This window comes from Oratosquilla oratoria, chromosome 23 (genome assembly GCF_046742065.1).
Source record: "Oratosquilla oratoria isolate Oo_2021 chromosome 23, ASM4674206v1, whole genome shotgun sequence".
NCBI classification, from domain to species: Eukaryota; Metazoa; Arthropoda; class Malacostraca; order Stomatopoda; family Squillidae; genus Oratosquilla; species Oratosquilla oratoria.
In genome coordinates, this window is record NC_134799.1 from 56,433,751 (window position 1) to 56,458,958 (window position 25,208).

Consider the following 25,208-nt stretch of genomic DNA (forward strand, 5'->3'; position numbering starts at 1 on the left):
CATTCCCACCCATTCCATCCCTGAATACACTCCACAACCCTCCACCCTCCCTCTTATATTAGCACCTCCTGAATGACGATCCCTGCACCTTGTCCACTGCCCTGGGTCAGAAGCAGTGTCGCAAGACACAGCACATCCACAGCAAGGCCGTTTCATTTAATCGGCGACCCCCCCTCTCCGTCCCCCCATTGCATAAAATGAGAGGACGGGGAGAAATCCCTTCGGGCTGCGTCAAATTTTGCTCACACATACTACCTCACCCCCCATCCCTCCGTCCATTCCACCTCATGCAATCACATCATCATCCATATACAACCATTCTCCATTCGCCCGTCTTCTGTCCTCTCCCGTCCTTCCTCAACAGACATTCCCCTCTTCCCCAAGGCCCTTCACCCCATCCATCCATCTCATCCTAGGACGTTCCCTCATGTTCACTCCCTCCACATCTGCCTTTCATACCTCTTTTACTAGTCTTTCTTCACTCATTCTTTCCATGTGTCCAAACCATCCTAATATTCTTTCATCAACCCTATCTCCCAGCTCCTTTTCTACCCCTGTTCTCCTCCTCACCTCCTCATTTCTCACTCTATCTAGCCTAGTAGCCCCCATCATACTTCTCAGACACCTCATCTCAAACACATTCAAGCTCCTTCTCTCTTCTTCTCTTATGTTCCATGTTTCTGCCCCATACAGTGCTGTTGGCACAATCACTCCTTCATACAGTCTCCTCTTCGCATCCATTCCCAAATGTCTATTCCTCATTACAATCTTTAATCCACCAAGGCATTTACTCGCTTCTCTCAATCTACATTCTACCTCCACTTTCACTCCACCTTTCCCTGCCACATTTGCACCCAAGTATCTAAAACTACCCACTTCCTCCAGTCGCTCTCCCTTAATGCTCACTTCCAGTCTACTGCCACTTTCACCCCTTGTGCATCTCATCACCTTACTTTTACCCACATTTATCTTTAGCTTTCTTCTATCACATACTCTCCCAAACTCTGACACCAACTTCCTCAATCCCTCCTCCGATCCTGCCACAAGTGCAGTGTCATCCACAAACAACAGCTGGCTCACCTCCCACTTTTCTCCATTTTCTTTAACCATCTCCAACCCCTTGCCCACTACCCTTGCATTTACCTCTCGCACCACCCCATCCATGTATAAGTTGAACAGCCAGGGCGACATAACGCATCCTTGACAAAGTCCCACCTTTACCTCGAACCACTCACTCTCTCCATTTCCAATCCTGACACAAGCTCTACTACTCTCATAAAAACTCTTGACAGCTCCCAGAAGCTTTCCTCCTATCCCGTATATCTGCATAACCTCCCACAGTGCCTTCCTGTCTACCCTATCATAAGCCTTTTCCAGATCCATAAAAGCCCAAAAAAACATCCTTCCCCTTTCCTATAGCTTTCTCACATATCTGTCTTACCACAAAGATCTGATCTACACAATCTCTACCCGTCCTAAATCCACACTGTTCCTCACCAATTACTCCTTCTGTTCCTCTCCTAATCCTCTCAATCAAGATCCTCCCATAAGCCTTCCCAACTACACTTAACAAGCTAATCCCTCTGAAACTACTACATTCACACTTGTCCCCTTTTCCCTTGTAAAGAGGAACTATACAGGCACTCCTCCAGTCCTCCGGCACTCTACCCTCTCTCCAGCAAACATTAAATAACCTCACCAACCAGTTCACCATCACTGTACCTCCCTTTTTCAGACATTCCGCATGGCATCCATCCAGACCAGGTGCCTTACCTGCTTTCATCATCTTTACTGCCTTCACCTCATCCTTCCTTATTTCTCCTCCATTCTCCTCATTCATCACTCTCATTTTCTTTGCACTTCCCACTGCAGCAATGCAAACAGATCAAATTTGTGGCACATAACCTTCCCTGTCTAAATTTGAAATGTCTCAGGTTTAGTATATTGTTTTCCTCCAGATGTTTTGTCTATCTATTTTTGATAACTTTTTCACAAATTTGGGTTACTGTACTTGTTGGGTCTTCCTTGTTTCCCCCTTTATATATTGGTACGATATTGGCATTTTTCCAGTCTTCTGGTATTTTTCCTTCTCTTAATGAGCAGCTTATATATTTCGTCTATATTAGTTCATCTATACATTCTTTAAGTATCCAGTTTGCAATTGCATTTGGTCTGTGCAATTTCCTGACATCCAAGTTTTATTTGGTCCATTATTTCTTTCCTTGTTACAATTACTTCTCTCATAAGTAGGGATCTCACTTCACTTCTTCCATCCCCATGCTATACATTTTCTCTAGTGAACACAGACTTGAAGTGTTTGTTCATGACTTCAGCCATTTCTATATCTTCTGTGTATTCTATATTCCCTTGGTGTAATTTTACTATTTCCTGTTTGCTTCTTAGTTTACTGTTCACATATCTATAGAATAATTTTGGTTGGTCCTTACATTTTTCAATTATGTCTTTTTCATAGTTTCCTTTTCCTCCATGCATACTTTTACATATTCATTCCTTATATTGACATATATTTGCCACTTTCCTTTTTTTTTTTTTTTTTCTCCATCTTTTCCAAGCTTTATCTCTTCTACACCTTCTGTTAAACCAGAACTTAGTATTCTGCTTTTCCTGTTTTTGTCTTGGTACACATTTATCCACTCCTTCATTGTAGATTTCTTTCAAAATCATCCATTTCTCTTCCACTTGTGTCTCTTTATTGTAGGATTTTTCCCAATTCGCCTTTTGAAAGAAGTTTCTAAGTTTTTCAGTCAGTTTTGTTATATATCAATCTTCCTTTTCTGTATATCTAATTTCTTTCCATATATATATATATTTCCTCTTTTAGTTCAAACTCAAGTAATATGTGGTCACTCGTCCCAATTGGTGTCTTGTATTTGACTTTATCCACCATTTCAGTTTCTGATATAAATATTTCTTGTCTTTACAGTTCTTCATTATTTCTATATCTGGTATTTTCTTTTACCCACTGTGTCATTGTATATTCTATAGTCATGTCAAGTTTTATATTTCCCCAAAGGTTCTCTCCACCTTTCACTACATTTCCTCCATCCTTCTGCATCTCATTTAATGGCTTCCTTGTGTATTCTAACATTTTAGAATAATCGCTCACTTTCCAAAAGTCACCACAAACTTTCTAGTCACTATTTTCAACTTATCATGATCATTTCCACACTATTTTCTCCTTGTGTAACCTTTGTCACATCTAGGTTTTACTTAGTCAAAAACATGACACTCCACCCTTTTTTTTATCTCTATTTTTCATCCAGTGATTATATAATCCTTGTCCAACACTAATTAGTGGTAGTGGACCCCTTAATTTTGTCTCCATAATTTCCATTTTATGTTTTTTTTTTTTTACAAATAATCATTTAGTCCATTTAATCCCAAGATCAAACCATCTATGTTAGTATAAATCACTTTTATTTTTTTTCTTCTCTATCTCGTTCTCAATTCCTTTTTTTTTTTTTTTTTTTTAATATACCATTTTCTCAGCCTCATGTCTAGTACTATCCAATAGAACTCTTTTTCAATCTCTATTCTATTCTCATTTTTTCTTTAGCTTCACTTCTTGGTGTCTTCTCTCTTTTTCTCATTGTGTGGCTACCCCCCATGTAAGGGGGAAAAAGCCTTTGGTATATGTATGTATGTATGTGTGTATTTACCTAGCTGTATTTTATGGGAAGGGAACCTATGCTTGAAGTGACCCATCTTTGTATCTCACAACATCTAGTTTGTTCTTAAATTCTTGTATGTTGTTTGCACACACTATTGTTTCATTCAATTTGTTCTAGACATCCACCAATCTGTGTGGAAAACTTTTTTTTTCAGATCTCTTCTATAATTATCCTTTGAGTTTCTTTTCATGTCCTCTTGTTTTTCTTCTGTCCCACTTTAATAAGTCTTCTCTGTCAAAGACTTCCATGCCATTCATGATTCGGTAAATGGCCAATAGATCACCTCTTTCTTTTCTTTGTCCAGGGTTGGTAGTTCCAGTTTAGACAATCTTTGCTCATATGTCAATTCTGAAAGTGTTGGGGCCATCTTTGTCATTGCTCTTTGGATTCTACTTTCCTTATATTCTTTTTTGTACTAGGTGTCCACAATGTCACAGCATACTCTAATCTTGGTCATGTCAGTGTGACTAGTGTTATTCTTTACCATTACCTCATCCAAGTAATTAAAAGCCACCTTTATTGATGTTAGTAAATTGTAGGTTTCCCCAACTATTTTGCTTATCTGCTTATCTGAAGACATGTCTTTCGTGATAATTACTCCTAGGTCCTTTTCGTAACCAACTTTACTTCCTTTGCACCAATTTTATATTGTCCTGATATTCTTTTTTTACTTTTTCCAAATTCTATTATACTACATTTCTTAATGTTGAAGTTCACTTCCCACTTTTGACTCCATTCCCAGACATTATCCAGATCTCTCTGTAGCAATTCACAATCTTTTTCCATACTTTCTTTAGTAGTTTTGTGTCGTCTGCAAAGAAGTTCATGTAACATTAATCTTTCTTCACTTATTCTTTCCTTATGTCCAAACCATACCACTCTTTCATCAAACCTATTACCCATCTATTTTCCACCCCTACTCTCCTTCTTACCTCATTTCTCACTCTATCCAACCTTGCAACCCTTCCCATACTTCTCATACATTTCATCTCAAACACATTTAAACTTCTCTCTGCCTCTCTTAAATTCCAAGTCTCTGCCCCATACTATGCCATCAACACAATCACCCCTTCATATAATCCCAGATGTCTATTTCTCATGAAACTTTTTAATCCCCCGAAGGTATTTACTTATTTCTCTCAATCTATAATTTACTTTCACCTCCATTCCTTTCCTGCAACATGCAACTCCAAATACCTAAAACTATCCTCTTCTTCCAGCCTCTCTCATTTACTTCCAACTCGTTGCCATCCTCCCCTTAAACATCATCACCTTATAATACCCTGTCTGGGGTATTGGCTGCATGTTACTGAGCAATATAAATTGCTCATGTGGGATGTAAATATAAATGTGGGTGAAAAGTCTAGGTGGAAGAGTATTTCATATTAATCTAACTCTGAAGAATTAAAAAGCTTTGAATTTTTTATTTGACATGGCACTGGCACCATTTCTGCTAAACAGTGATTATAATTACATGTTCAGAACAATTTGCAAAAACTTGTTAAAACATCCCAAAATATTAATCCAAGTTACTCACATGCATTGAGCCTTGGCATGGAGCGATTAGAAGCTGTGACCAGTCGTCCAGTGCTTCTTGAAGTGTCACTCAGCTTTGTATATTTATTGGCCATCTTGCTTCCTGTTGCTGCACTTGCACTATGAGGGAGGTACAAGCTCAGGTCCTTGCCCGTCACCGTTGTGAGCTCACTGCGGCCGGTCACATCTCCCCTGCTGCCACCTCCACCAACTCGAACCACTGTTACACCTCCAGGTGTGTGATTCACATTGGTGTTCCTTGAAAATAAAAAATCCAAATGAACACTTGTCACATATATACATATCACAGGACCTTTCCCCACCCCTTACAGGGTTGCCAAGTCAAAGCATACACTCACCCTAAATCTTTCCCACACCCATCCAATATCTATTTATCACCCCCCACCAAATTAGCACCTTGTGGATAAAAGGGTCATCCTTGTCCACCACTAGACCACTCAGGTCAGAGGCAATGTAGTGAGACACAGCACTTCTACAGCAGGGCCTGACAGCTAGAGCTGGTTTATCCCCACCTCTTCATTACATGATAACCATTCTCCCTCACTTCAATGTAATATAGTGCCTTGTATGAAAAGTAAGAAATGATAGTATAAAGCTTGCAATTATGTATTCTTTAATAACCTCTTCAATACGAGTCAAATTCTCACACGCAGCATCAGATGACTGATGTATAATGATTCAATGGTGCATCACAATACTCATGTTCTTAAATATAATGCCACTCCTAATTTATTTGTTCTCTTTCACTTTGAGTAATAATAAACACAGAAATACAATCAAGCCAGTTCACAGATTACAGGAATCACTCAGCTACAATTGGGGGACTGGAGATGGTTAAAGAAAATGGAGAGAAGTGGGAGGAGAGCCAGTTGTTGTTTGATGACAACACTGCACTTGTGGCAGGGTCAGAGGTGGGATTAAGGGAGTTAGTGATGAAGTGGCAGGAAAAGGTGGAGTAAAGGTGGAGGTAGAATGTAGATTGAGAGAAGCGAGTAAATGCCTTGGTGGATTAAAGAGTGTAATGAGGAATAGACATTTGGGAATGGATGCTAAGAGGAGACTGTATGAAAGAGTGATTGTGCCAACAGCACTGTATGGAGCAGAAACATGGAACATAAGAGAGGAAGAGAGAAGGAGCTTGAATGTGTTGGAGATGAAGTGTCTGAGAAGTATGATGGGGGTTAATAGGCTAGATAGAGTGAGAAATGAGGAGATGAGGAGGAGAACAGGGGTGGAAAGGGAGTTGGGAGATAGGGTTGATGAAAGAGTATTAGGATGGTTTGGACACATGGAAAGAATGAGTGAAGAAAGATTAGTAAAGGAGGTATGGAAGGCAGATGTGGAGGGAGTGAACATGAGGGGACGTCCTAGGATGAGATGGATGGATGGGGTGAAGGGGGCTTTGGGGAAGAGGGGAATGTCTGTTGAGGAAGGACGGGAGAGGACAGAAGACGGGCGAATGGAGAATGGTTGTATATGGAAATGTTGTGATGCATGAGGTGGAATGGTGAGGTAGTGTGTGTGAGCAAAATTTTGACGCAGCCCAAAGGGATTTCTCCCCGTCCTCTCCTTTATATGGGGGGACGGAGAGGGGGGTCGCCGATTTAATGAAGCGGCCTTGCTGTGGATGTGCTGTGTCTTGCGACACTGCTTCTGACCCAGGGCAGTGGACAGGGTGCAGGGATGACCCGTCATCTAGGAGGTGCTAAGATGGGAGGGAGGGTGTGGAGTGTGTTTGGGGATGGAATGGGTGGGAATGATTTTATGCCTTTTCCTTTTTGGCTACCTCCCTAGTAAGGGGGAAAAAGCCTTGGTATATGTATGTATGTAGTAATGAAGTTTGGGAAGGTGTGCAATAGGAGAGAGTTGAAGATAAATGTGGGTAAATCTAAGGTAATGAGATGTACATGGGAAGAGGATGGCAGTGTGTTGGAAGTCTAAAAGGAGAGGCTGGAGAAAGTGGATAGCTTTAGATATTTGGGGTCACATGTGGGAGGAAAGGAAGGAGTGAAGGTAGAGGTAAACTGTAGATTGAGAAAAGCAAGTAAATACCTTGGGGGATTAAAAATAGCATGAGAAATAGGCATCTGAGAATGGATGCAAAGAAGGGATAGTATGATGGGGTGATTGTGCTGATATCATTGTATGGGGTAGAGACTTGGAATTTAAGCGAGGCAGTGGAAATTTTTTAATGTTTTTGAGATGAAATATCTGAGAAGTATGGTTGGGGTTACAAGGATGGATAAAGTGAGAAACAAGAAGGGGAGGAGGAGAGCTGGAATGGAAAAGATGGCAGATAGGGCTAATGAAAAATTATTATTGGGATGGTTTGAACACATAGAAAGAATGATTGAAGAAAGTAAAGGTGGTGTGGAAGGAAGAGGTGGAGGGAGTGAACTTGAAGTGATGACTGAGGATGAGATGCATGGATGGGGTGAAGGGGGCATTGAGTAAGAGGGGAATGCCTGTTGAGCAAGGAGGGGAGAGGGCAAAAGATAGGGATGAGTGGAGTGTGTATAGATGATACTGTTATGCAAGGAAGGGAGGGGCTGGGGATGGGGGTAGGGGGTACTTATGTGTGAATGATATTTTGATGCTGCTTGAGGTGATTTTCCCCCCTCTTCTCTTTTTCTGTATGAGGGGATGAAGAGGGGGAATTGCAAATTAACCTCTTCACTCCGGGGCACATCACACATCTGGCAGTATTAGCTGTCCGATGTGCGATGTTGCGTCATAATAATCGCATTATAAAAAATAAAGTCCGTGCTCAATCGTTCGTTCTCTTTCACCCGTGTATTTTGATAACCATAGAAAATTGATGAAGCCAGTTTAGAGAGAATGGAGATTACGTAGGTACGACTACAATAAATATAATCAAGATGCCGACGTCGGCATCATCGAGTACCCACTTGCTCCTCATGCCGCCTACGTAGGCGTCACCGTATGGAAGTGGTTAAGTGAAGCAGCCTTGCTGTGGGTGTACTGTTTCTTGCTAATTTGCTTCTGACCCAGAGCGGTGGGTGAGACACAGGAGTGACCCATCATCCATCCATGATTAGCTCAGATGAGGGGGGGGGGGTGATGGAAGTGAATTGGGTGGGAGTAGGTACATGCTTTTGACTTGGCTACCTCCCTAATAAGGGGGAAAAACTCTTTGTATATAGATACATAGTTACAAAATAAAGTAAGAAACAATCAGATCTTTGAAGAGACAAGTACAAACCGGATTGAAAGAACAGAACAGGCCAACCTGAATTGATGTGGCCATGTTATGAGAATGGATAAAAGTAGACACCCTCAAAGGATACATAAATTGTTGGTGCTAGGAATGTGAAACACATATACCAAAGAAAAGGTGGGTGGATGAAGTGAATGAAGTCAAAAGAGCACATGATGATGATGATGATGATGATGATGATGATGATGATGATGATGATGATGATGATGATGATGATGATGATGATGATGATGATGATGATGATGATGATGATGATGATGATGATGATGATGATGATGATGATGATGATGATGATGATGATGATGATGATGATGATGATGATGATGATGATGATGATGATGATGATGATGATGATGATGATGATGATGATGATGATGATGATGATGATGATGATGATGATGATGATGATGATGATGATGAAGAAGAAGAAGAAGAAGAAGAAGTCGTAGTCGTCGTAGTAGTCGTACTAATCGTAGTAGTCGTAGTAGTCGTAGTAGACGTAGTAGTAGGCATAGTAGTAGTAGACGTAGGCGTAGTAGTAGTAGTCGTAGTAGTAGTAGTCGTAGTAGTAGTAGTCGTGGTGGTGGTGGTGGGTGATGGTGGTTAGTGGTGGTGGTGGTGGTGATGGTGGTGGTGGCGGCAGTGGTGGGACCTACTTTCCTTACCTGATTTCATTAAACTCATTGTTGAGTTGCTGAATGTATACTCGGGCAGAAGAATTCGCTCTGTCTGTGCTCTTGTTCACAGCAGCCAAGAGGTTGTCCGTAAGCAGCATAGGATACTGGTTGCACAGGACTTGTACTTCACGCAGCACTGCAAAAGCAAGATAACCCTTTCATTACGTAGCACAGCTAAATGAAAAGTAGATCTATCTATATACCAAAAGGTCTCTTCCCTCTCATAAGGGAGATACCCAGCTAAGGCATGCAAACACCCTTCACCTATCCAACACCTATTTGTTTTCCCTTTTATCTTAGCTCCTTGTGAAGGAAGGGCCATCCCTGCTCCTCTACCCAGCCTGGGTCAGAATCATACATACATACATATACCAAAGGCTTTTTCCCCCTACACAGGGGGTAGCCAAAAAGAAAAAGGCATAGAAACCACTCCCACCCATTCCATTTCCTATATATTCCACTCCCCTCCACCCTCCTCCCTCCCTCTTACCTTGGCACCTCCTGGATAACAGGTCATCCCTGCTCCTCTACCCACTGCCCTGGGTCAGAATCGATGCAACAATACACAGTACCTCCACAGCAGGGCCACACATCCAAACCTGGTTTATCCCCATTACTTCATGACATGGCAACCTTTCCTCCTTGTCCACTTACAAGTCATTAGAGAAGACAAGGGAAAACCCTTTGGGCTGCAACAATTTATTATCCATTCACACCTGTCTCTTCTCTGTTTAACAGACATTTCCCTTTCCCCCAAGACCTCTTCATCCTATTCATCCATCCGTTTCATTCTTAGCCTTCCCTTCCAGTTCACTCTGTCTGCCTCTGCACAGTTCTTCCACAGAAGAGGCTGACAGCCCCATTCCTCATCCACTCATAATACATACATACATATACCAAGGCTTTTTCCCCCTTCCAAGGGAGGTAGCCAAAAAGGGAAAGGCATAAAAACACTCCCACCCATTTCATCCCTAAATACACTCCACACCCCTCCCACCCTTCCTCTCATCTGAGCACCTCCTGGATGACGGGTCATCCCTGCACCCTGCCCACCGCCCTGGGTCAGAAGCAGTGTCGCAAGACACAGTACATCCACAGCAAGGCCGCTTCATTTAATCGGCGACCCCCCCTCTCCGTCCCCCTTTGCATATAAGGCGAGGACGGGGAGAAATCCCTTCGGGCTGCGTCAAAATTTACTCACACATACTACCCCACCCCCCAGCCCATTCTTCCTCATGCAGTCACAACATCATCCATATACAACCATTCTCCACTCACCTCTGTCTTCCGTCCTCTCCCTTCCTTCCTCAACAGACATTCCCCTCTTCCCCAAAGCCCCCTTCACCCCATCCATCCACCTCATCCTAGGACGTCCCCTCATGTTCACTCCCTCCACATCTGCCTTCCATACCTCTTTTACTAGTCTTTCTTCACTCATTCTTTCCATGTGTCCAAACCATCCTAATATTCTTTCATCAACCCTATCTCCCAAATCCTTTTTCACCCCTGTTCTCCTCCTCACCTCCTCATTTCTCACTCTATCCAGCCTAGTAACCTACTACGTGTACCACTCATAATAGATCAAGCAAATGAACAGAATATCTCTTCATTCATTCACAATCTCCACCCCTTCACTACTATCCTTTGTGTTCTCTCTTCCCTGCTTGACAGACATTCATGTGCATCCACTGTCCCTTTCACCCACATCCATCCATCTCAGTCTTCCTCTCAAGCTCACTCCATCCACTTCTGTTTACCACACATATTTTGCTAGTTTTCCCTTATTCATTCTTTCCATATGTCGCAGCCACCTCAACACTTCTGAACTATTATAATGAAATGTATTCTATAGATACTTACCAACACCAAGGCTACCAGAATCCACCTTGTGCAACTGCATGCGAATGTAATCAAGAGCTTCTTTGCCCTTCTCCTTGCTCAAATGCCCCACAGCACTGATAACCTGAAGAGCTAGAGGCAAACAGTGGGGCTGCATTTCCACAAGTGCCTTAAACAAAGATTGAAAGAAATACAATTATACACAGAAATGGACAACAATATAATTCATAGCTAAAATACTTCGTGTGCACATACATGTTCTACTGATGGAAATACTGATCCTTGACAAAATCAACTCATACATACCCTTACTTATGTAACACAGTTTCAGGCCTCAATCTACTAACATATTGCTCAGAACTCTTAAAACAATCCTCATAAATCAATCTGTACCCTTGGCCCTCTCTTGTGGGAGACCTGCAGCCCAAGTTAACCATCCCTAGCCACCAAACTCCACACGTCACTCAAAGAAGAAACAACATTCTTGTCTACATTATGTGTATTGTGTAGTGTGAGATGACATGTGGTGAATGTATCTGGGTCATATAGTGTTTGTTATATAGCTGCCTCTGTGTTGGTACTGTTTTAGAGCTGAACAAAGGCAATCTTGTAAGGTTCTTGTATGTCTCTGAAGGAATTTTCCTTATGAGATTATTTCTGGAGATACTTGATTTAGTACATACATACATACATATACCAAGGCTTTTTCCCCCTTCCAAGGGAGGTAGCCAAAAAGGAAAAGGTATAAAATCATTCCCACCCATTCCATCCCTGAATACACTCCACATCCCTCCACCCTCCCTCTTATCTTAGCACCTCCTGGATGACAGGTCATCCCTGCACCTTGTCCACTGCCCTGGGTCACAAGCAGTGTCGCAAGACACAGCACATCCACAGCAAGGCCGCTTCATTAAATCAGCAACCCCCCTCTCTGCCAGAGAAGTATGATAGGGGTTACTAGGCTGGATAGAGTGAGAAATGAGGTGAGGAGGAGAACAGGGGTGGAAAGGGAGTTGGGAGATAGGGTTGATGAAAGAGTATTGGGATGGTTTGGACACATGGAAAAAATGAGTGAAGAAAGATTAGTAAAAGAGGTGTGGAAGGCAGAGGTGGAAGGAGTGAATATGAGGGGGTGATCTAGGATGAGATGGATGGATGGGGTAAAAGGGGCATTGGGAAAGAGAGGAATATCTATTGAGGAAGGATGGGACAAGACAGAAGATAGGGGTGAATGGAGAATGGTTGTGTATAGATGATGCTGTGATGCATGACAGGAAGTGGGTGGGGGATGAGGGGTGAGGGAGTATGTATGAGAAATAAATTGACGCAGCCCGAAGGGTTTTCTCCCCGTCTTCTCCTTTTCTGCATGAGGGGACGGAGAGTTTTTTTGTTTTTTTTTCACCGATTTAATGAAGCGGCCTTGCTGTGGATGTGCTGTGTCTTGCAACACTGCTTCTGACCCAGGACACTGGGCAAGATGCAGGGATGACCCATCATCCAGGAGGTGCCAAGATAAGAAGGAGGGGAGGGGGTAGATGGCAGTGGAGTATGTGGGGATAGAATGGGTGGGAGTGGTTTTTATGTCCTTGTTTTTTGGTTACCTCCACTGTAAGGGGGAAAAAGCCTTTAGTATATGTATTTATGTATAGAGGCCCTAAAAACACCCTTACATTTTCCTAAACCTTTCTCACATATCTGCCTTCCCATAAATAATTAATCCAAGCTACCCCTACCTGTCCTAAACCCACACTGTTCCTCACCAATTACTCCCTCTGTTCCTCTCCTAATCCTCTCAATCAAAACCCTCCCATAAGCATTTCCGATTACACTCAACAAACTGATCTCACTGAAACAACTACACTCCCACTTATCCCCTTTTCCCTTGTAAAGTGGAACTATACAGGTACTCCTCCAGTCCTCCAGCACTCTACCCTCTTTTAACCTTCATTTAGTGATGGAAATTATTTGCCTTGGGATCAACTATGGGTACCTATGGTCCTCTGAGATTGATGATGATTCAGTTTAATATCACATACTCCCCTTCTCCCAGGAGTCTAGAATGGTGCTTCCTTATGTGCTTTAGGATAGTGGTGGGAGAGTATTGTAGACATCTGTGTACCATGATGCTGGAGTTATACTTCTTTGCATCCAGTTGGCTGTACTTGTGTGATGTGATAAGAAGGATGAATGGAATCAAGGGCTTTTGCATATGTGTGCCTACCATTTTCAAGTGCTTCTACAGAAAAAACATTGGTTTCCAAGTGCAGTGGATCATTTTTTTTTTTTTTTTTTGTAGAGAACCATCCAGGGGAAAGATTGTCAATTATGTTTCTTATGAATTGTTTGTAAACTCATTAGGGATTCTTTCTGCTGGCCAACTCCTGTACATTTGATTTCTTATTAGATCTCACAACATTTTCTTGGTAACCAATGCTCCCCATAGTGAGACATCTGAGAACTAATGTACAATAGTCATTAACCTCTTCACTCCGGGGTACATCGCATGTCTGGCAGCATTAGCTGCCCGACGTGTGATGCTGCATCATAATAATCGCATTATAAAAAATAAAGTCAGTGATCAATCGTTCGTTCTCTTTCACCCATGAATTTTAATAACCATAGAAAATATGATGAAGCCAGTTTAGAGAGAATGGAGGTTACGTAGGTATGACTACAATAAATATAATCAAGACGCCGACATCAGCATCATCGCGTACCCACTTGCTCCTCATGACGCCTGCGTAGGCGTCACCGTATGGAAGTGGTTAATACTAAGGGTACAGTACCTTGATACGCGCAACATGTTCGGTGAAGGGTGCTGGTCTCCATGAACACAATTCCACAAAGATCTGCAGAGTTGCCAGTGAAGTTCCACTAAGGCTAAGACATTCAACTAGCTGGGGCAAGGACGGCTCCAATAACTTCAAGATGGAGAAAAATAATGAGTTCAATATTGGCAAAAAATAGTGTCATAGAAAGTATCAATGATCAATTATTCAACTATACAATATAAAATATTATTTACCAATTGTTAAGAGCAAAGACTTACGGCTGCCTTATTTTTGGCGACAAGGGAAAAGAGGGTTAATAATCCCAGCTTCTCATTAGTATCACATTGAGGGAGAAGAGACACCAGGGTCATAACGTGGTCATGAATTGGCTCTTTCTTCACAGCGTAAATTTGTGGAAGGACACGTGATAAAGAGTAATTGCCTGCAGAATAATAATTTAGATTAGGGGTAGAATTCACTTGTTGGTATGTAACCATCTCAAACTTGGGTTACTTTATCATTTCTCAAACAACAGTCAATTGATCAATTGTTGTCTTCAATTTCACCAAATGGAAAACCCACAGCCACCCCCAGTGGCTGGCAATGGTCCTCAGAACTTCCCACAGATCTCTCACTGGGAAGAAACTTTGAACTGTTGTCAATCAATATGGGATTGTTTAAATGTTACTGGATGAAAACTGTAGGGAAAATCAGTCCCCAGTTGTCAGCTCTCCATGTGTGAAAAAGTTTAAGAAACACTGGTGAAATTGATAGCGAGAGATCTTGGGTCCAGTCCAGAGACCAAATGTCAGCCACTCAGGACTGCACCTCCTGATGGAGGTGAGGGGGTTGATGGGTTTTGAAAATGGCCAGCTTTGCTGTCCATCTGACAGTACCACCATATGCAGGTACCTGTCATTGGTCCCTCAAACAACAATGATGATGATGATGATATGGTTTAACATCACAAACTCCCCCCTATCAGAAGGCTAGGACGGTGCCCCTCACAGAGGGCTTTGTAGCATGGAATTTAATGAACCATGCCCTTGGTTCAACTTCACTGGTGGCAGGATTCGAACCACCATCCCCTCGACCTTCGCCGCAAGTAAAGACGCCCTAACCCGCTCAGCCAGCGAGCTTCCTAAACAATAATAAACCTACAAAATAAACTATCTATATACTATTTTTTTTTCACCCTTACAAGGGAGGTACCAAAGTCAAAACACAAGTACCCACTCCCATCCACCACCCTTTCCTTCCTCTCATCTTAGCTCCTCATGGATGACTGGTCATCCCTGCATCCTGCCCAGTGCCCTGGGTCAGAAGCAATGTAGCAAGACACAGCAATGTAGCATGACACAGCACATTTACAGAAGACTCTTCACTTAATCAGCAACCCCCATCCCCTCTCCCTTCAGACTGCATCGAAATATCATTCATACAAAACCACTCTCTACTCTCCCACATCTCCATCCCCACCCCTCCTTGCATCACAGTATCATCTATACATAGCCATTCTCCACTCACCCCTATCTCCTGCCTTCTCCCTTCCTTGCTCAACAGACATTCCCCTCTTACTCAACACCCCTTTCACCCCATCCATCCATCTCATCCTTCGTTGCCCCTCAAGTTCACTCCCCCCACCTTTGCCTTCCATACCTCTTTTACTAATCTTTCCTCATTTATTCTTTTCATGTGTCCAAACCATACCAAAAATCTTTCATCACCCCTATCTACCATCTCCTTTTCTACATCACCCCTCCTCTTAACCTTGTTTCTCACTCTATCCAACCTTGTAACCCCTACCATACTTCTCAGACATTTCATTTCAAAGACCTCAGCTAGTGAACTCAGTCTGCTTAGAGACCTCAGCTAGTGAACTCAGTCTGCTTAGAGACCTCAGCTAGTGAACTCAGTCTGCTCAAAGACCTCAGCTAGTGAGCTCATTTACTGCCAAGACACCAGCTAGCGAATACCTTGTTAAGTTTATTACTACTTGTGAAGTTTACAGTATATCTTCGAATAGTAACAAGCGATTGTGTTGTGTTTTTGCAATTGTATACATATAGCTCTATACAGTTACAGGTATAAGATAAAGTGTAGTGTTCTAGTAATTTAGAATCAAAACAGAAGTCTGTCACTGTACTCCAAAGGTAGGAGTAATAGTATAAGATAAGCAGAGTAAGCTTTGTGTATATAGTTTATTTAATGACCGCTTTTATTTTGTTGATTTATATTTTCTCTTGCCATTTGTATTGCCAATGGAGGAGTGAAATGGCTTGTGAAGGTTGTGTGAACCTAGAGGACCATCTCAGGATGTGTGAGGAGAACATTTGTCTTCTCAAGAGTGCACTCTGTGAGAAGAATGAATCCTCCCCACAACCCAAAGAGTGTTCCACCTCTTCCACTCCTGCCACTGCCGTGAGGAAGTGGCGCTCCGTGGGGTCCCATTTGTCGAACCCACTTTCAGTAAGAGGGGGTCCTACAGAGCAACCAGTGGCTCTAGCCAATCATTTTGCTCTGCTGGAAGATGAGGTGGCTTGAAATCAGGAGTTCTTGGTGGTTTGGGACTCCATGGTGCAAGGCTATGACAACATCCTGCAGCAGAAGACTAAACATAGTTGCAAGCTTGTATGTCAACCAGGCCATGGGATCATAGATTGTACCCAGACCATCAGGGAGCAAAGGTGGTACAATTGTTCATGCAGGAAGTAACAATGCGGGTAGGGTGAGATCAGAGAAACTTCTTTGGAATTACAAGGTCCTCCTTCAGGAGATGAAAGAATGTGGAAGCAGTCATGTAGTCTGTGGGATCCTTCCGAGGAGCTATGCTGGCTAGTGTTGGGATAGTAGAGCCATAGGGATCAATGAGAGGATATCACAATTGTGCATGCAACTGGGATACCACTTTCTTGATCCTTGGTATCTCTTTTCCAGGCATCATGACCTTTATGCTTCAGTCGCAAAGATATTCTTACAAACCTCATTGTGGGAGTTTGTAATGAACAAGTTCCTTTTTTGGGGTAGACACCCAAAGGAAATGGGAAATAGAGTGTATTGAGGATAACAGAGTAGGGCGTGGCAATAATGTAGAGCAATATGTTAGTGTAGGACAAAATATCATTTTAGGATATAATGTCGGTAGAGGTCAAAATATCATTTTAGGATATAATATCAGTAGAGGACAAAATATTACATTAGGATGTAATGTCAATGGACAAAATATCACGATTAGATGTAATGATAGTACATACATACATACATATACCAAGGCTTTTTCCCCCTTCCAAGGGAGGTAGCCAAAAAGGGAAAGGCATAAAAACACTCCCACCCATTTCATCCCTAAATACACTCCACACCCCTCCCACCCTTCCTCTCATGGGTCAATGAATGACAAGTGGTCAGTGTGGGACATGGTGACAGAGGGGGGGGGGGTGTTCCTGAGCGATCAGATGACCATGAAGGACCAGATATCCATGATGGGGCAAATGTCCATGAGGCACTGAATATCAACAAAGAACCAAATGTCAATATAGAACAAGGTGTCAATAAAGAACAAAATTATAAATTAAGACATGATGTTGAAACTCAAAACAATTAAAAAAGAAATAATCACAAGTTTCTTAAAACTATGTACTTTAATGGTCATAGTATTAGGAACAAATTCCAAGAAATGCAGGTATATGTCAAAAGCGAATATCTCAATATGAAAGGAATAACTGAGACATGGTTAAATGGTGGAGAGTTTGAAGCTGAATCTAATATTGAGGGATTTAAATACTTTCATCAGGATAGAAACCATAAGAAGGGTGGGGGTGGTCTGTTGTACGTTAAAAGCAATGTCCATGTCTGTGTTCTAGAGAAAGTGAAACAGGATGCATATGATAGATTGTGGGTAGAATTAACCCAAACAAATAGACAAAAAATTAATGTGGATGTAATTTATAGGTGAAAGACATTATCATTAGCAGACAACAAAATGTTGTTTCAAGAACTGTCTAGTTTCAGCAACTGGGACTTATTGATAATGGGTGATAAGAGGAAGTCATAGAAGTGGTAAAACACTGTTTCATAGGAACTGCCTAATGAAGGGGGCAGTCATATAACAAAAGTAGCATCCTTCCAAGAAGAGTTTTTACTAACTTAGACAAATGATGTGTGGCTTCAGTCTATAAGGGTACCCTGAAACAATCCCTAAAGCAGTAGCTGCATATTACCATGCAATCACTGCTGCATGTTAACCCCAGTATGGGTACAACACAGACATTCCTCAAATACCTTATATCAAGTACATTCTGGTTATTCTTTTCTTCCTCTCTTACATTCTCAGTCTTCACTCAGTACAATGAAATGTATCTTTCCCCAAAGGCAGTTTCCTAAATTACTACAAAATTCAAAAATTATGCCCACAAATATTCCAACCTCCTTTTGTACAATATTAAAGATTCAATGTATTTAAGTAAAATAAACCTGACGAGTTAAACACCATATGAGGACGGAGCCTTTATTTGTATGACATTTTGCTTATTACAGCTTTTTCGAGTACGAGAAATTGAAAAAGCTGTAATAAGCGAAACGTCGTACAAATAAAGGCTCCGTCCTCATACGGTGTTTAACTCGTCAGTCTTGTCGGCAACTGCTACTTTCATAAAATAAACCTCTAATATCACAACAATAAACCAGACAACTGAACTAACCTGAGATGACTGAATCTATGATTGGTTGTATGTGCTGTGCTAAGAGATCAGCAGCTTCGATAGCAGCCAGGGAGAGGTAGGAGCTCATGTTACGACTGAGCTCACGATTGCCCTTGTGAAGGAACTTGACAGCAACAGGCAATGCCAAAGCCATAACCTCTCGCTTGTGGTAATTCTATAAAGAAAACATTAAATGCACAATCATACGTAGGAAACATGCATCTAAAACACCTCAACTTTTATATCTTAAATATCCATCTAAATCGCCTTGAATCAAATTTAATAAAGGTCTTGACCAATATTTTCAATCACTACTGAGTGTACAAGTTTCAATAATCTGGAAAATAGCACATATAGGCCCCAAACCTCGTGACAACCTGGTACCCTACAAACCAATTTCATTATCATTCATCATACTCAAGCAGGTGAAAAGACTGGTAACAGAAACAAGCACACCTCCCCAAACTAAAATGAATTCAAGGAGGGCTATTCCACTTGCACATCTCACAATCATCACTTAAGTATTAGAAAGATTTAAAAAGGAAGTACCACCAGAAAGAAAAGTTGCGGGGGCAGGCAAATAATGTATTTGATAATCTGCACACTATCAAAAAAGATCAAAGAATATACAAATATTTGTTGCCTCAAGTTTCACTAAATGGAAAACTCACAGCCCCACAATGACTATCAACAGGCCTTAGGTCCTGAAACAGACCTCCCTGGGAAGAAACTTTAAACTATTGTTTGTGGTGCACTGATGTGAGACAATTTTCATGTCCTTGGCTGAGAGTAGTAAGCAGGGACCAATTGCTGGCTGTCAGCTCTCAATGAGTGAAAAGGTGTCAGAAACAGTTCAAGTTGACAGAGTAAAATATTGTTTCCAGTCTACAGACCACGTGTTTAGACAGATTTTGAAAATGGCCCCCAGTTCCCTAACATGGAAGGAATTGGGGGGTCAAACTGTCACAAGAAGCCCTTGCTACCCTTGGGAGCAGCTTCAGTTACCTGGGGCAAGTACCACAACCTTTAGCCAAATTACATTTTCAAGGAGGTGCTAAGATGGGAAGGAGGGTGGAGGGGAGTGGAGTGTATTTAGGGATGGAATGGGTGGGAATGATTTTATGCCTTTTTCTTTTTGGCTACCTCCCTTGTAAGGGGGAAAAAGCCTTGGTATATGTATGTATGTATGTACAGTGAGACCTCTCTTTAACGGATGTTAATTAACTGCGTCTGCGGTATTTTTGCTGTGTTTTCGGTGTTTTGGAGTGGTTTTTGGGTGGCATAGTGATTGCACGCACTAAACAACAGCACCAAAAACACGGAAAACACAGCAAAAACACCGCAAACACAGCTAATTAACGTCTGTTAATGAGAGGTCTCACTGTATGTACATTTTCATGTTTTTTCAACACCAAGGGTTGATTCTCCAGTGATTACTCCTTTTTCCCTGTACCCCAACCCTGTCCACAACCTCCAACTTGTACAGAACACACATCAACATCTTACAATTACACACTGATGACATCAAAGGTCTTTGGGTGAAACATTAAAACTACACCCAAAGACCTTTATTATGCAGACACTTTCTTCTCTTCCTCCACAACCACCAAATACCAGCCTCCGGAAACATATTCATAATCATATCACTCACCGCTCCATTAACACACTGAAAGACAACACACTGCTGCATGCCAGACCCCCTGATATCCACCCTTCTGAATCCTCTCTCCCACGAAAGGACAGAGTCCACTTGGCCAGACTGCGATGCGGTCACCACCCAGCACTTCTAAGCTACCAGAAGAGGCTGGACGACCGTGTTGTGAACAGCTGCCCAGGATGTAACACTTCACCCCATACCATACAACACATAATGGAAGACTGCATTATACACAATCATGCACGCAAACAACACAACATACACTCTATAAAGGATTTGTGGGAAAACCCAGTTTCGGCTGTGGCCTTCCTTGGGGAGACGGGACTGCTCGGACAGACAGTCTAGGGAACGACGACAACAACAACAACAACAACAACAACATGAAAAAACACAAACTCAAATACTTTCTCAAGCAACACAACATACACATAGCCATCATACAAAAAACAAAATTCTGACACTTACAAAAAACTCCCTTTCATAATTTCACCACCATCAGACAAGACCTGACAGATGGTAACAACAATGGATTCGTCACACTATTCCACCAATCCATCTGCTTTGTACCTAGGTACCACCACCAAATTCTTACTCCCTCCCATTGACAGCACCACTGAAACCCAATAAATCTAAATACAAACAGGTAACATATCTACAATCACAACAGTTAACATCTACACACACACCCCAATCATCCCCACAGTTCCCAACAACTTCAGGCCTAACCTCAACTTCACCATAACCTCCAACTTGGTCCTGGATGGCGACTTTAATGCTAAGTCATCAGCCTGGTATATCAGCAACCCCAACATAGACAGATGGCTTGATTTACACACAGCTTGACTCACTATCAAGAACAACACCCATAATCAATAAATTAGTTGGAGAGACTTTTAACTTATTGAGATCAATGAAAGTGGCCTTCGTCTACATGGATGAAGAAATGGTAAAGAAAATAGTGGTTGCACTAATAAGACCTAAACTAGAGTATGCTGCAACACTATGGGCACCTAGCACAAAAAAAAATAAAAAAATAAAAAAATAAATGAATAAATAAATAAAAAGAAAAAAACATAAGAAAATTAGAAAGAATTCAAAGAGCAGCAACAAAAATAGCACCTACACTAACAAATTTGACATACGAACAAAGATTGGAGAAATTACATTTATCAACACTGGAACACAGAAGAGAAAGAGGTGATTTCTTGACCATTTACAGAATTATGAGAGGGATGGAAATTCTTGATAGAGACAACTTATTAAAATGGGACAGAAGAGAAACAAGAGGACATGAAAAGAGGCTAAAGAAGGGCAGTTACAGAAGAGATTTGAAAAAGAATAGCTTCCCACTTAGAGTGATTGATGTCTGGAACAAACTAAATGGAGAAACAGTGAGTGCCAAAACTATACAAGTTTTCCCTCCCTCTTATCTTGGCACCTCCTGAATAGGTCATCCCTGCATCTTGTCCACTGCACTGGGTCAGAAGCAGTGTTGCAAGACACAGCACATCCACAGCAAGGCTGCTTCATCAAATCAGCAACCCCCCTCTCTGTCCCCTTATGCAGAAAAGGAGAACATACATACATATACCAAGGCTTTTCCCCATTACAAGGGGGGTAGCCAAAAAACAAAGGCATAAAAACCATTCCCACCCATTCCATCCCCAATACACTCCATTCCCCTCCAACCTTCCTCTTATCTTGGCACCTCCTGGATGACGGGTCATCCCTGCATCTTGTCCACTGCCCTGGGTCAGAAGCAGTGTCGCAAGACACAGCACATCCACAGCAAGGCCACTTCATTAAATCGGCGACTCCCTCCCCGTCCCCCCATGCAAAAAGGAGAAGACGGGGAGAAATCCCTTCAGGCTGCGTCAAATTTTTCTCACACATACTAACTCTACCCCCATCCCCCACCCATCCCACCTTATGCATCACATCATCATCCATTTACAACCATTCTCCATTTACCCTTGTCTTCTGTTCTCGCCCATCCTTCCTCAACAGACATTCCCCTCTTCCCCAAAGCCCCTTTCACCCCATCCATCCATCTCATCCTAGGTCGTCTCCTCATATTCACTACCTCCACATCTGCCTTCCATTCCTCTTTTACTAGTCTTTCTTCACTCATTCTCTCCATGTGTTCAAACCATCCCAACTCCCTTACCACCCAGAGGACCTTCTGGTGTGTGTATCACAGAACTTACAAGAAATATACAGGAGACAACATCTGAGGCAATCTTGGCATGTGGAGGATCAAAGTCGCGATCAGAGGGACGCAGGTTGTGGTTGAGACATGTCTGAAGTAAAGCAACCATGGCCACCGCATGTTGTTCAATGCTGCCAGTCTCTCTGAAAATACCCATAGATAAGCAAATTTATCTATAAAAATAATACAAAAATTATAAAAAATGTGTACTAATAAAAAAATATATAAATGATTAAGTTTGAAGGGGTGGAAAAGAACCAAAAATAGTGTTCTAAAAGAACTTATTCCTTACCTAATTGCAGAGGTAACCCTTGTGATGCAAATCTCCACCACACTTTGATCATTGTCATTTCGTGTGTATTCAGGAAGACTCGCAATATCACGGATTTTATTAATGACATCTGTGAGGTCATTGACAATCACATGGTCTGCCACATTGAACAAGTCCCCAGCCTGAAAGTAGGTTGCACCAAAATTAATTGATCCTTTCACAAGTGAGTCACACAATATGTTTTATTCCAGCTCTTGATGGGTGATTTATACAGCTACACAAAAATCTACCCAATCCAATAGGGTAATATCTAACTAAATCACTCCAACCTGAAGACACCTTTAATATATTATGTTCTACTAATGTCAATCATTTGTATTCTACTGAAGTCTGGACCTCAGTCTAACTAGGTTTAAGCTTGCCTCATTCACCTGATAATACCATCTACAGCTTTTATTCTGATGAACACCAAATTAATTTTGCTCAAATAGGACCCTGGGCTAAAATTTACTGAACTATATGAACTTGTCTTGCTAAAATGTCCATATGGGGAACTATACCCTATGCACTGAGATCTGGCCATTAGGGCGGAGCACTGGGAGTTCCCCTGTGGTGCCACATATAATTATTTTATAATTTTATTTTATTATATAATTCTATTTTATAATTTTATAATGTTGCCTCATACGATTATATTATAATTTTTTGTCACACACCACCACTGAGATAAAAATCAAAGCAATGTTTTCTATACAAAGGTTTCGTTTCTTTAAGTGAAGATATGGCATATGTGCATGCGAGAGCGACGTTGCCACTACATCTAATCTCTGGCCCCGCCCCCCTCACACTGCATTCAGAAAACATTGCATCCACACGCACGTTCTCGCCATGGATGCCCATATGTGGCAACACCGGGAAATCTCCTAGCCACGCCTTATCGGTCATTTCTCCTTGCGTTGACTATAGCAGCATAATTTTTTTCCAGTCAATATTTCAGGGACTAGTGACTTCCACAAAGACCCAAGCAGCATTCTTTCATAACATCAGACTAATTTCCATTCAAATAAGAAGGCTGATCACTTTTTCAGGACCAAGTCTAGAATTATGAATATTATTATGGAATAATAATTGTTGCCTTCAGTTTCACTGACTGAAACCCCCACAACCCTATAGCAGCTGATAATGGTCCTCAAGCCCTTCTATTGATCTTTCTGAGAAGAAACATAGTAACTATTGTCTGTGTTGCATTGGTGCAAGACTGTTTCTATGCCACTGGCTCACTGTCATGTCTTATATGAAAGTGAAAAATTTGTAGTGTAGAAAAATGTATACTTTTACATATGCATTTTATATATCAACCTTTTAGGTTATTAAATTCTATATAATGTAATATATCTAACCTTATGTTATCTAACCTATATATTGTAATACTGTATATCTAAATAATTAAAATTACACATGGTTGTATGTTCAAATGATCCAAATGTCTCTCACGCAAGACTGTCTGTATACATTTTCCACATGTTTGGCAAGCCTGCCAGCATGATTCACCTAGTGCAAATGTGAAAGCAGGAGTAGGAGTTATGTTCCAAACAAACTTTGATTCAATTACAAAGGATTACAAAGGCAGAGCATGCCGACAGGAGACCTTTTGGTCCATATCTAGGTTGGATGAAAAAAAAAATCATAATAATGATAAATAAATAAACAAATGATTAAATAAAAACTATAACAATGTAAATAATAAATTACATAAATAAATGCATAGATATAGTTAATGCGTGGAAAGGCCCAAATGATCCTAACATATTCCTTAAGCGGCATCATACCAAAGAACGTCAGAGGAGGAGCAACTACTTTGTTATGACTCCAATGGGAGAGGGTATCACTACCTACCCCATTTCAGCACTGTGGCAGACCCAAGAAATCACCCCATTCACTTTAAATGTTACTAAGCATGAGATAGACAACTCTCCTCATAAATTTGCTAAATGCATTCAGCAGGAAAACCCTAGGTTATTAGGTGGTGTGTCTCTTTGCACTGTGCAATGCTGCTCCCCCCACTATCCTTGAAATGTAACAACTAGCGTTGCAATGAATGCACTGTAACTCCCGTATTTTCAAAGACTTCCTTCACAGAATGACCTGTCTTAAATACAGCCACTAAAGCAGCATTCTTGTCATGTTTGATTTCATGTTCATTACCCACAGCCAACAACAGAAACCAAACCACTGAGAATTTACATAAAATCAAAAGCAAAATGCAGAGCTCCCGAGACATAATCCTCCCCTTGTCTAATCTTAAACAGCACTGAGCCTGGAAACACTGCATGCCCTGATGGCAATCAACCTTGGTCTCGCTACCAGGCATATGAAAAAATATCTGGTTCCCTCGGGATATCGAGGTTGAGGGACTTCCAATCTGTGGCATAAGTATTGACATCAGCATTATCGCATTTAAACTTATGGTGGCTATAGTACAACCTCAAAACATACTACATCACTCTAGTTAATTTAGGGAAACATTACTAAGATAGTGATGTGATACTCATATCTGTACGAGGGAAGTGGTCACTGGCTGGTTATATTATTACCCAGAC

General features: G+C 41.5%; 1 protein-coding gene across 4 annotated transcripts in view; it reads right to left on the minus strand.

Annotated features, from left to right (window-relative positions):
- melt (ventricular zone expressed PH domain-containing protein melted) overlaps positions 1-25,208 on the minus strand; it is an 87,060-nt gene that overhangs the window by 51,871 nt on the left and 9,981 nt on the right. For all 4 annotated transcript variants that reach the window (XM_076207124.1, XM_076207126.1, XM_076207125.1 and 1 more), the window contains 8 exons: positions 22,630-22,790; positions 22,336-22,480; positions 18,472-18,646; positions 14,053-14,216; positions 13,790-13,924; positions 11,025-11,172; positions 9,153-9,300; positions 5,230-5,486 (listed from right to left, as the gene is read on the minus strand). In XM_076207124.1, the coding sequence (XP_076063239.1) occupies positions 5,230-5,486; positions 9,153-9,300; positions 11,025-11,172; positions 13,790-13,924; positions 14,053-14,216; positions 18,472-18,646; positions 22,336-22,480; positions 22,630-22,790 (1,333 nt within the window). The remainder of the gene's footprint in view (positions 1-5,229; positions 5,487-9,152; positions 9,301-11,024; positions 11,173-13,789; positions 13,925-14,052; positions 14,217-18,471; positions 18,647-22,335; positions 22,481-22,629; positions 22,791-25,208) is intronic.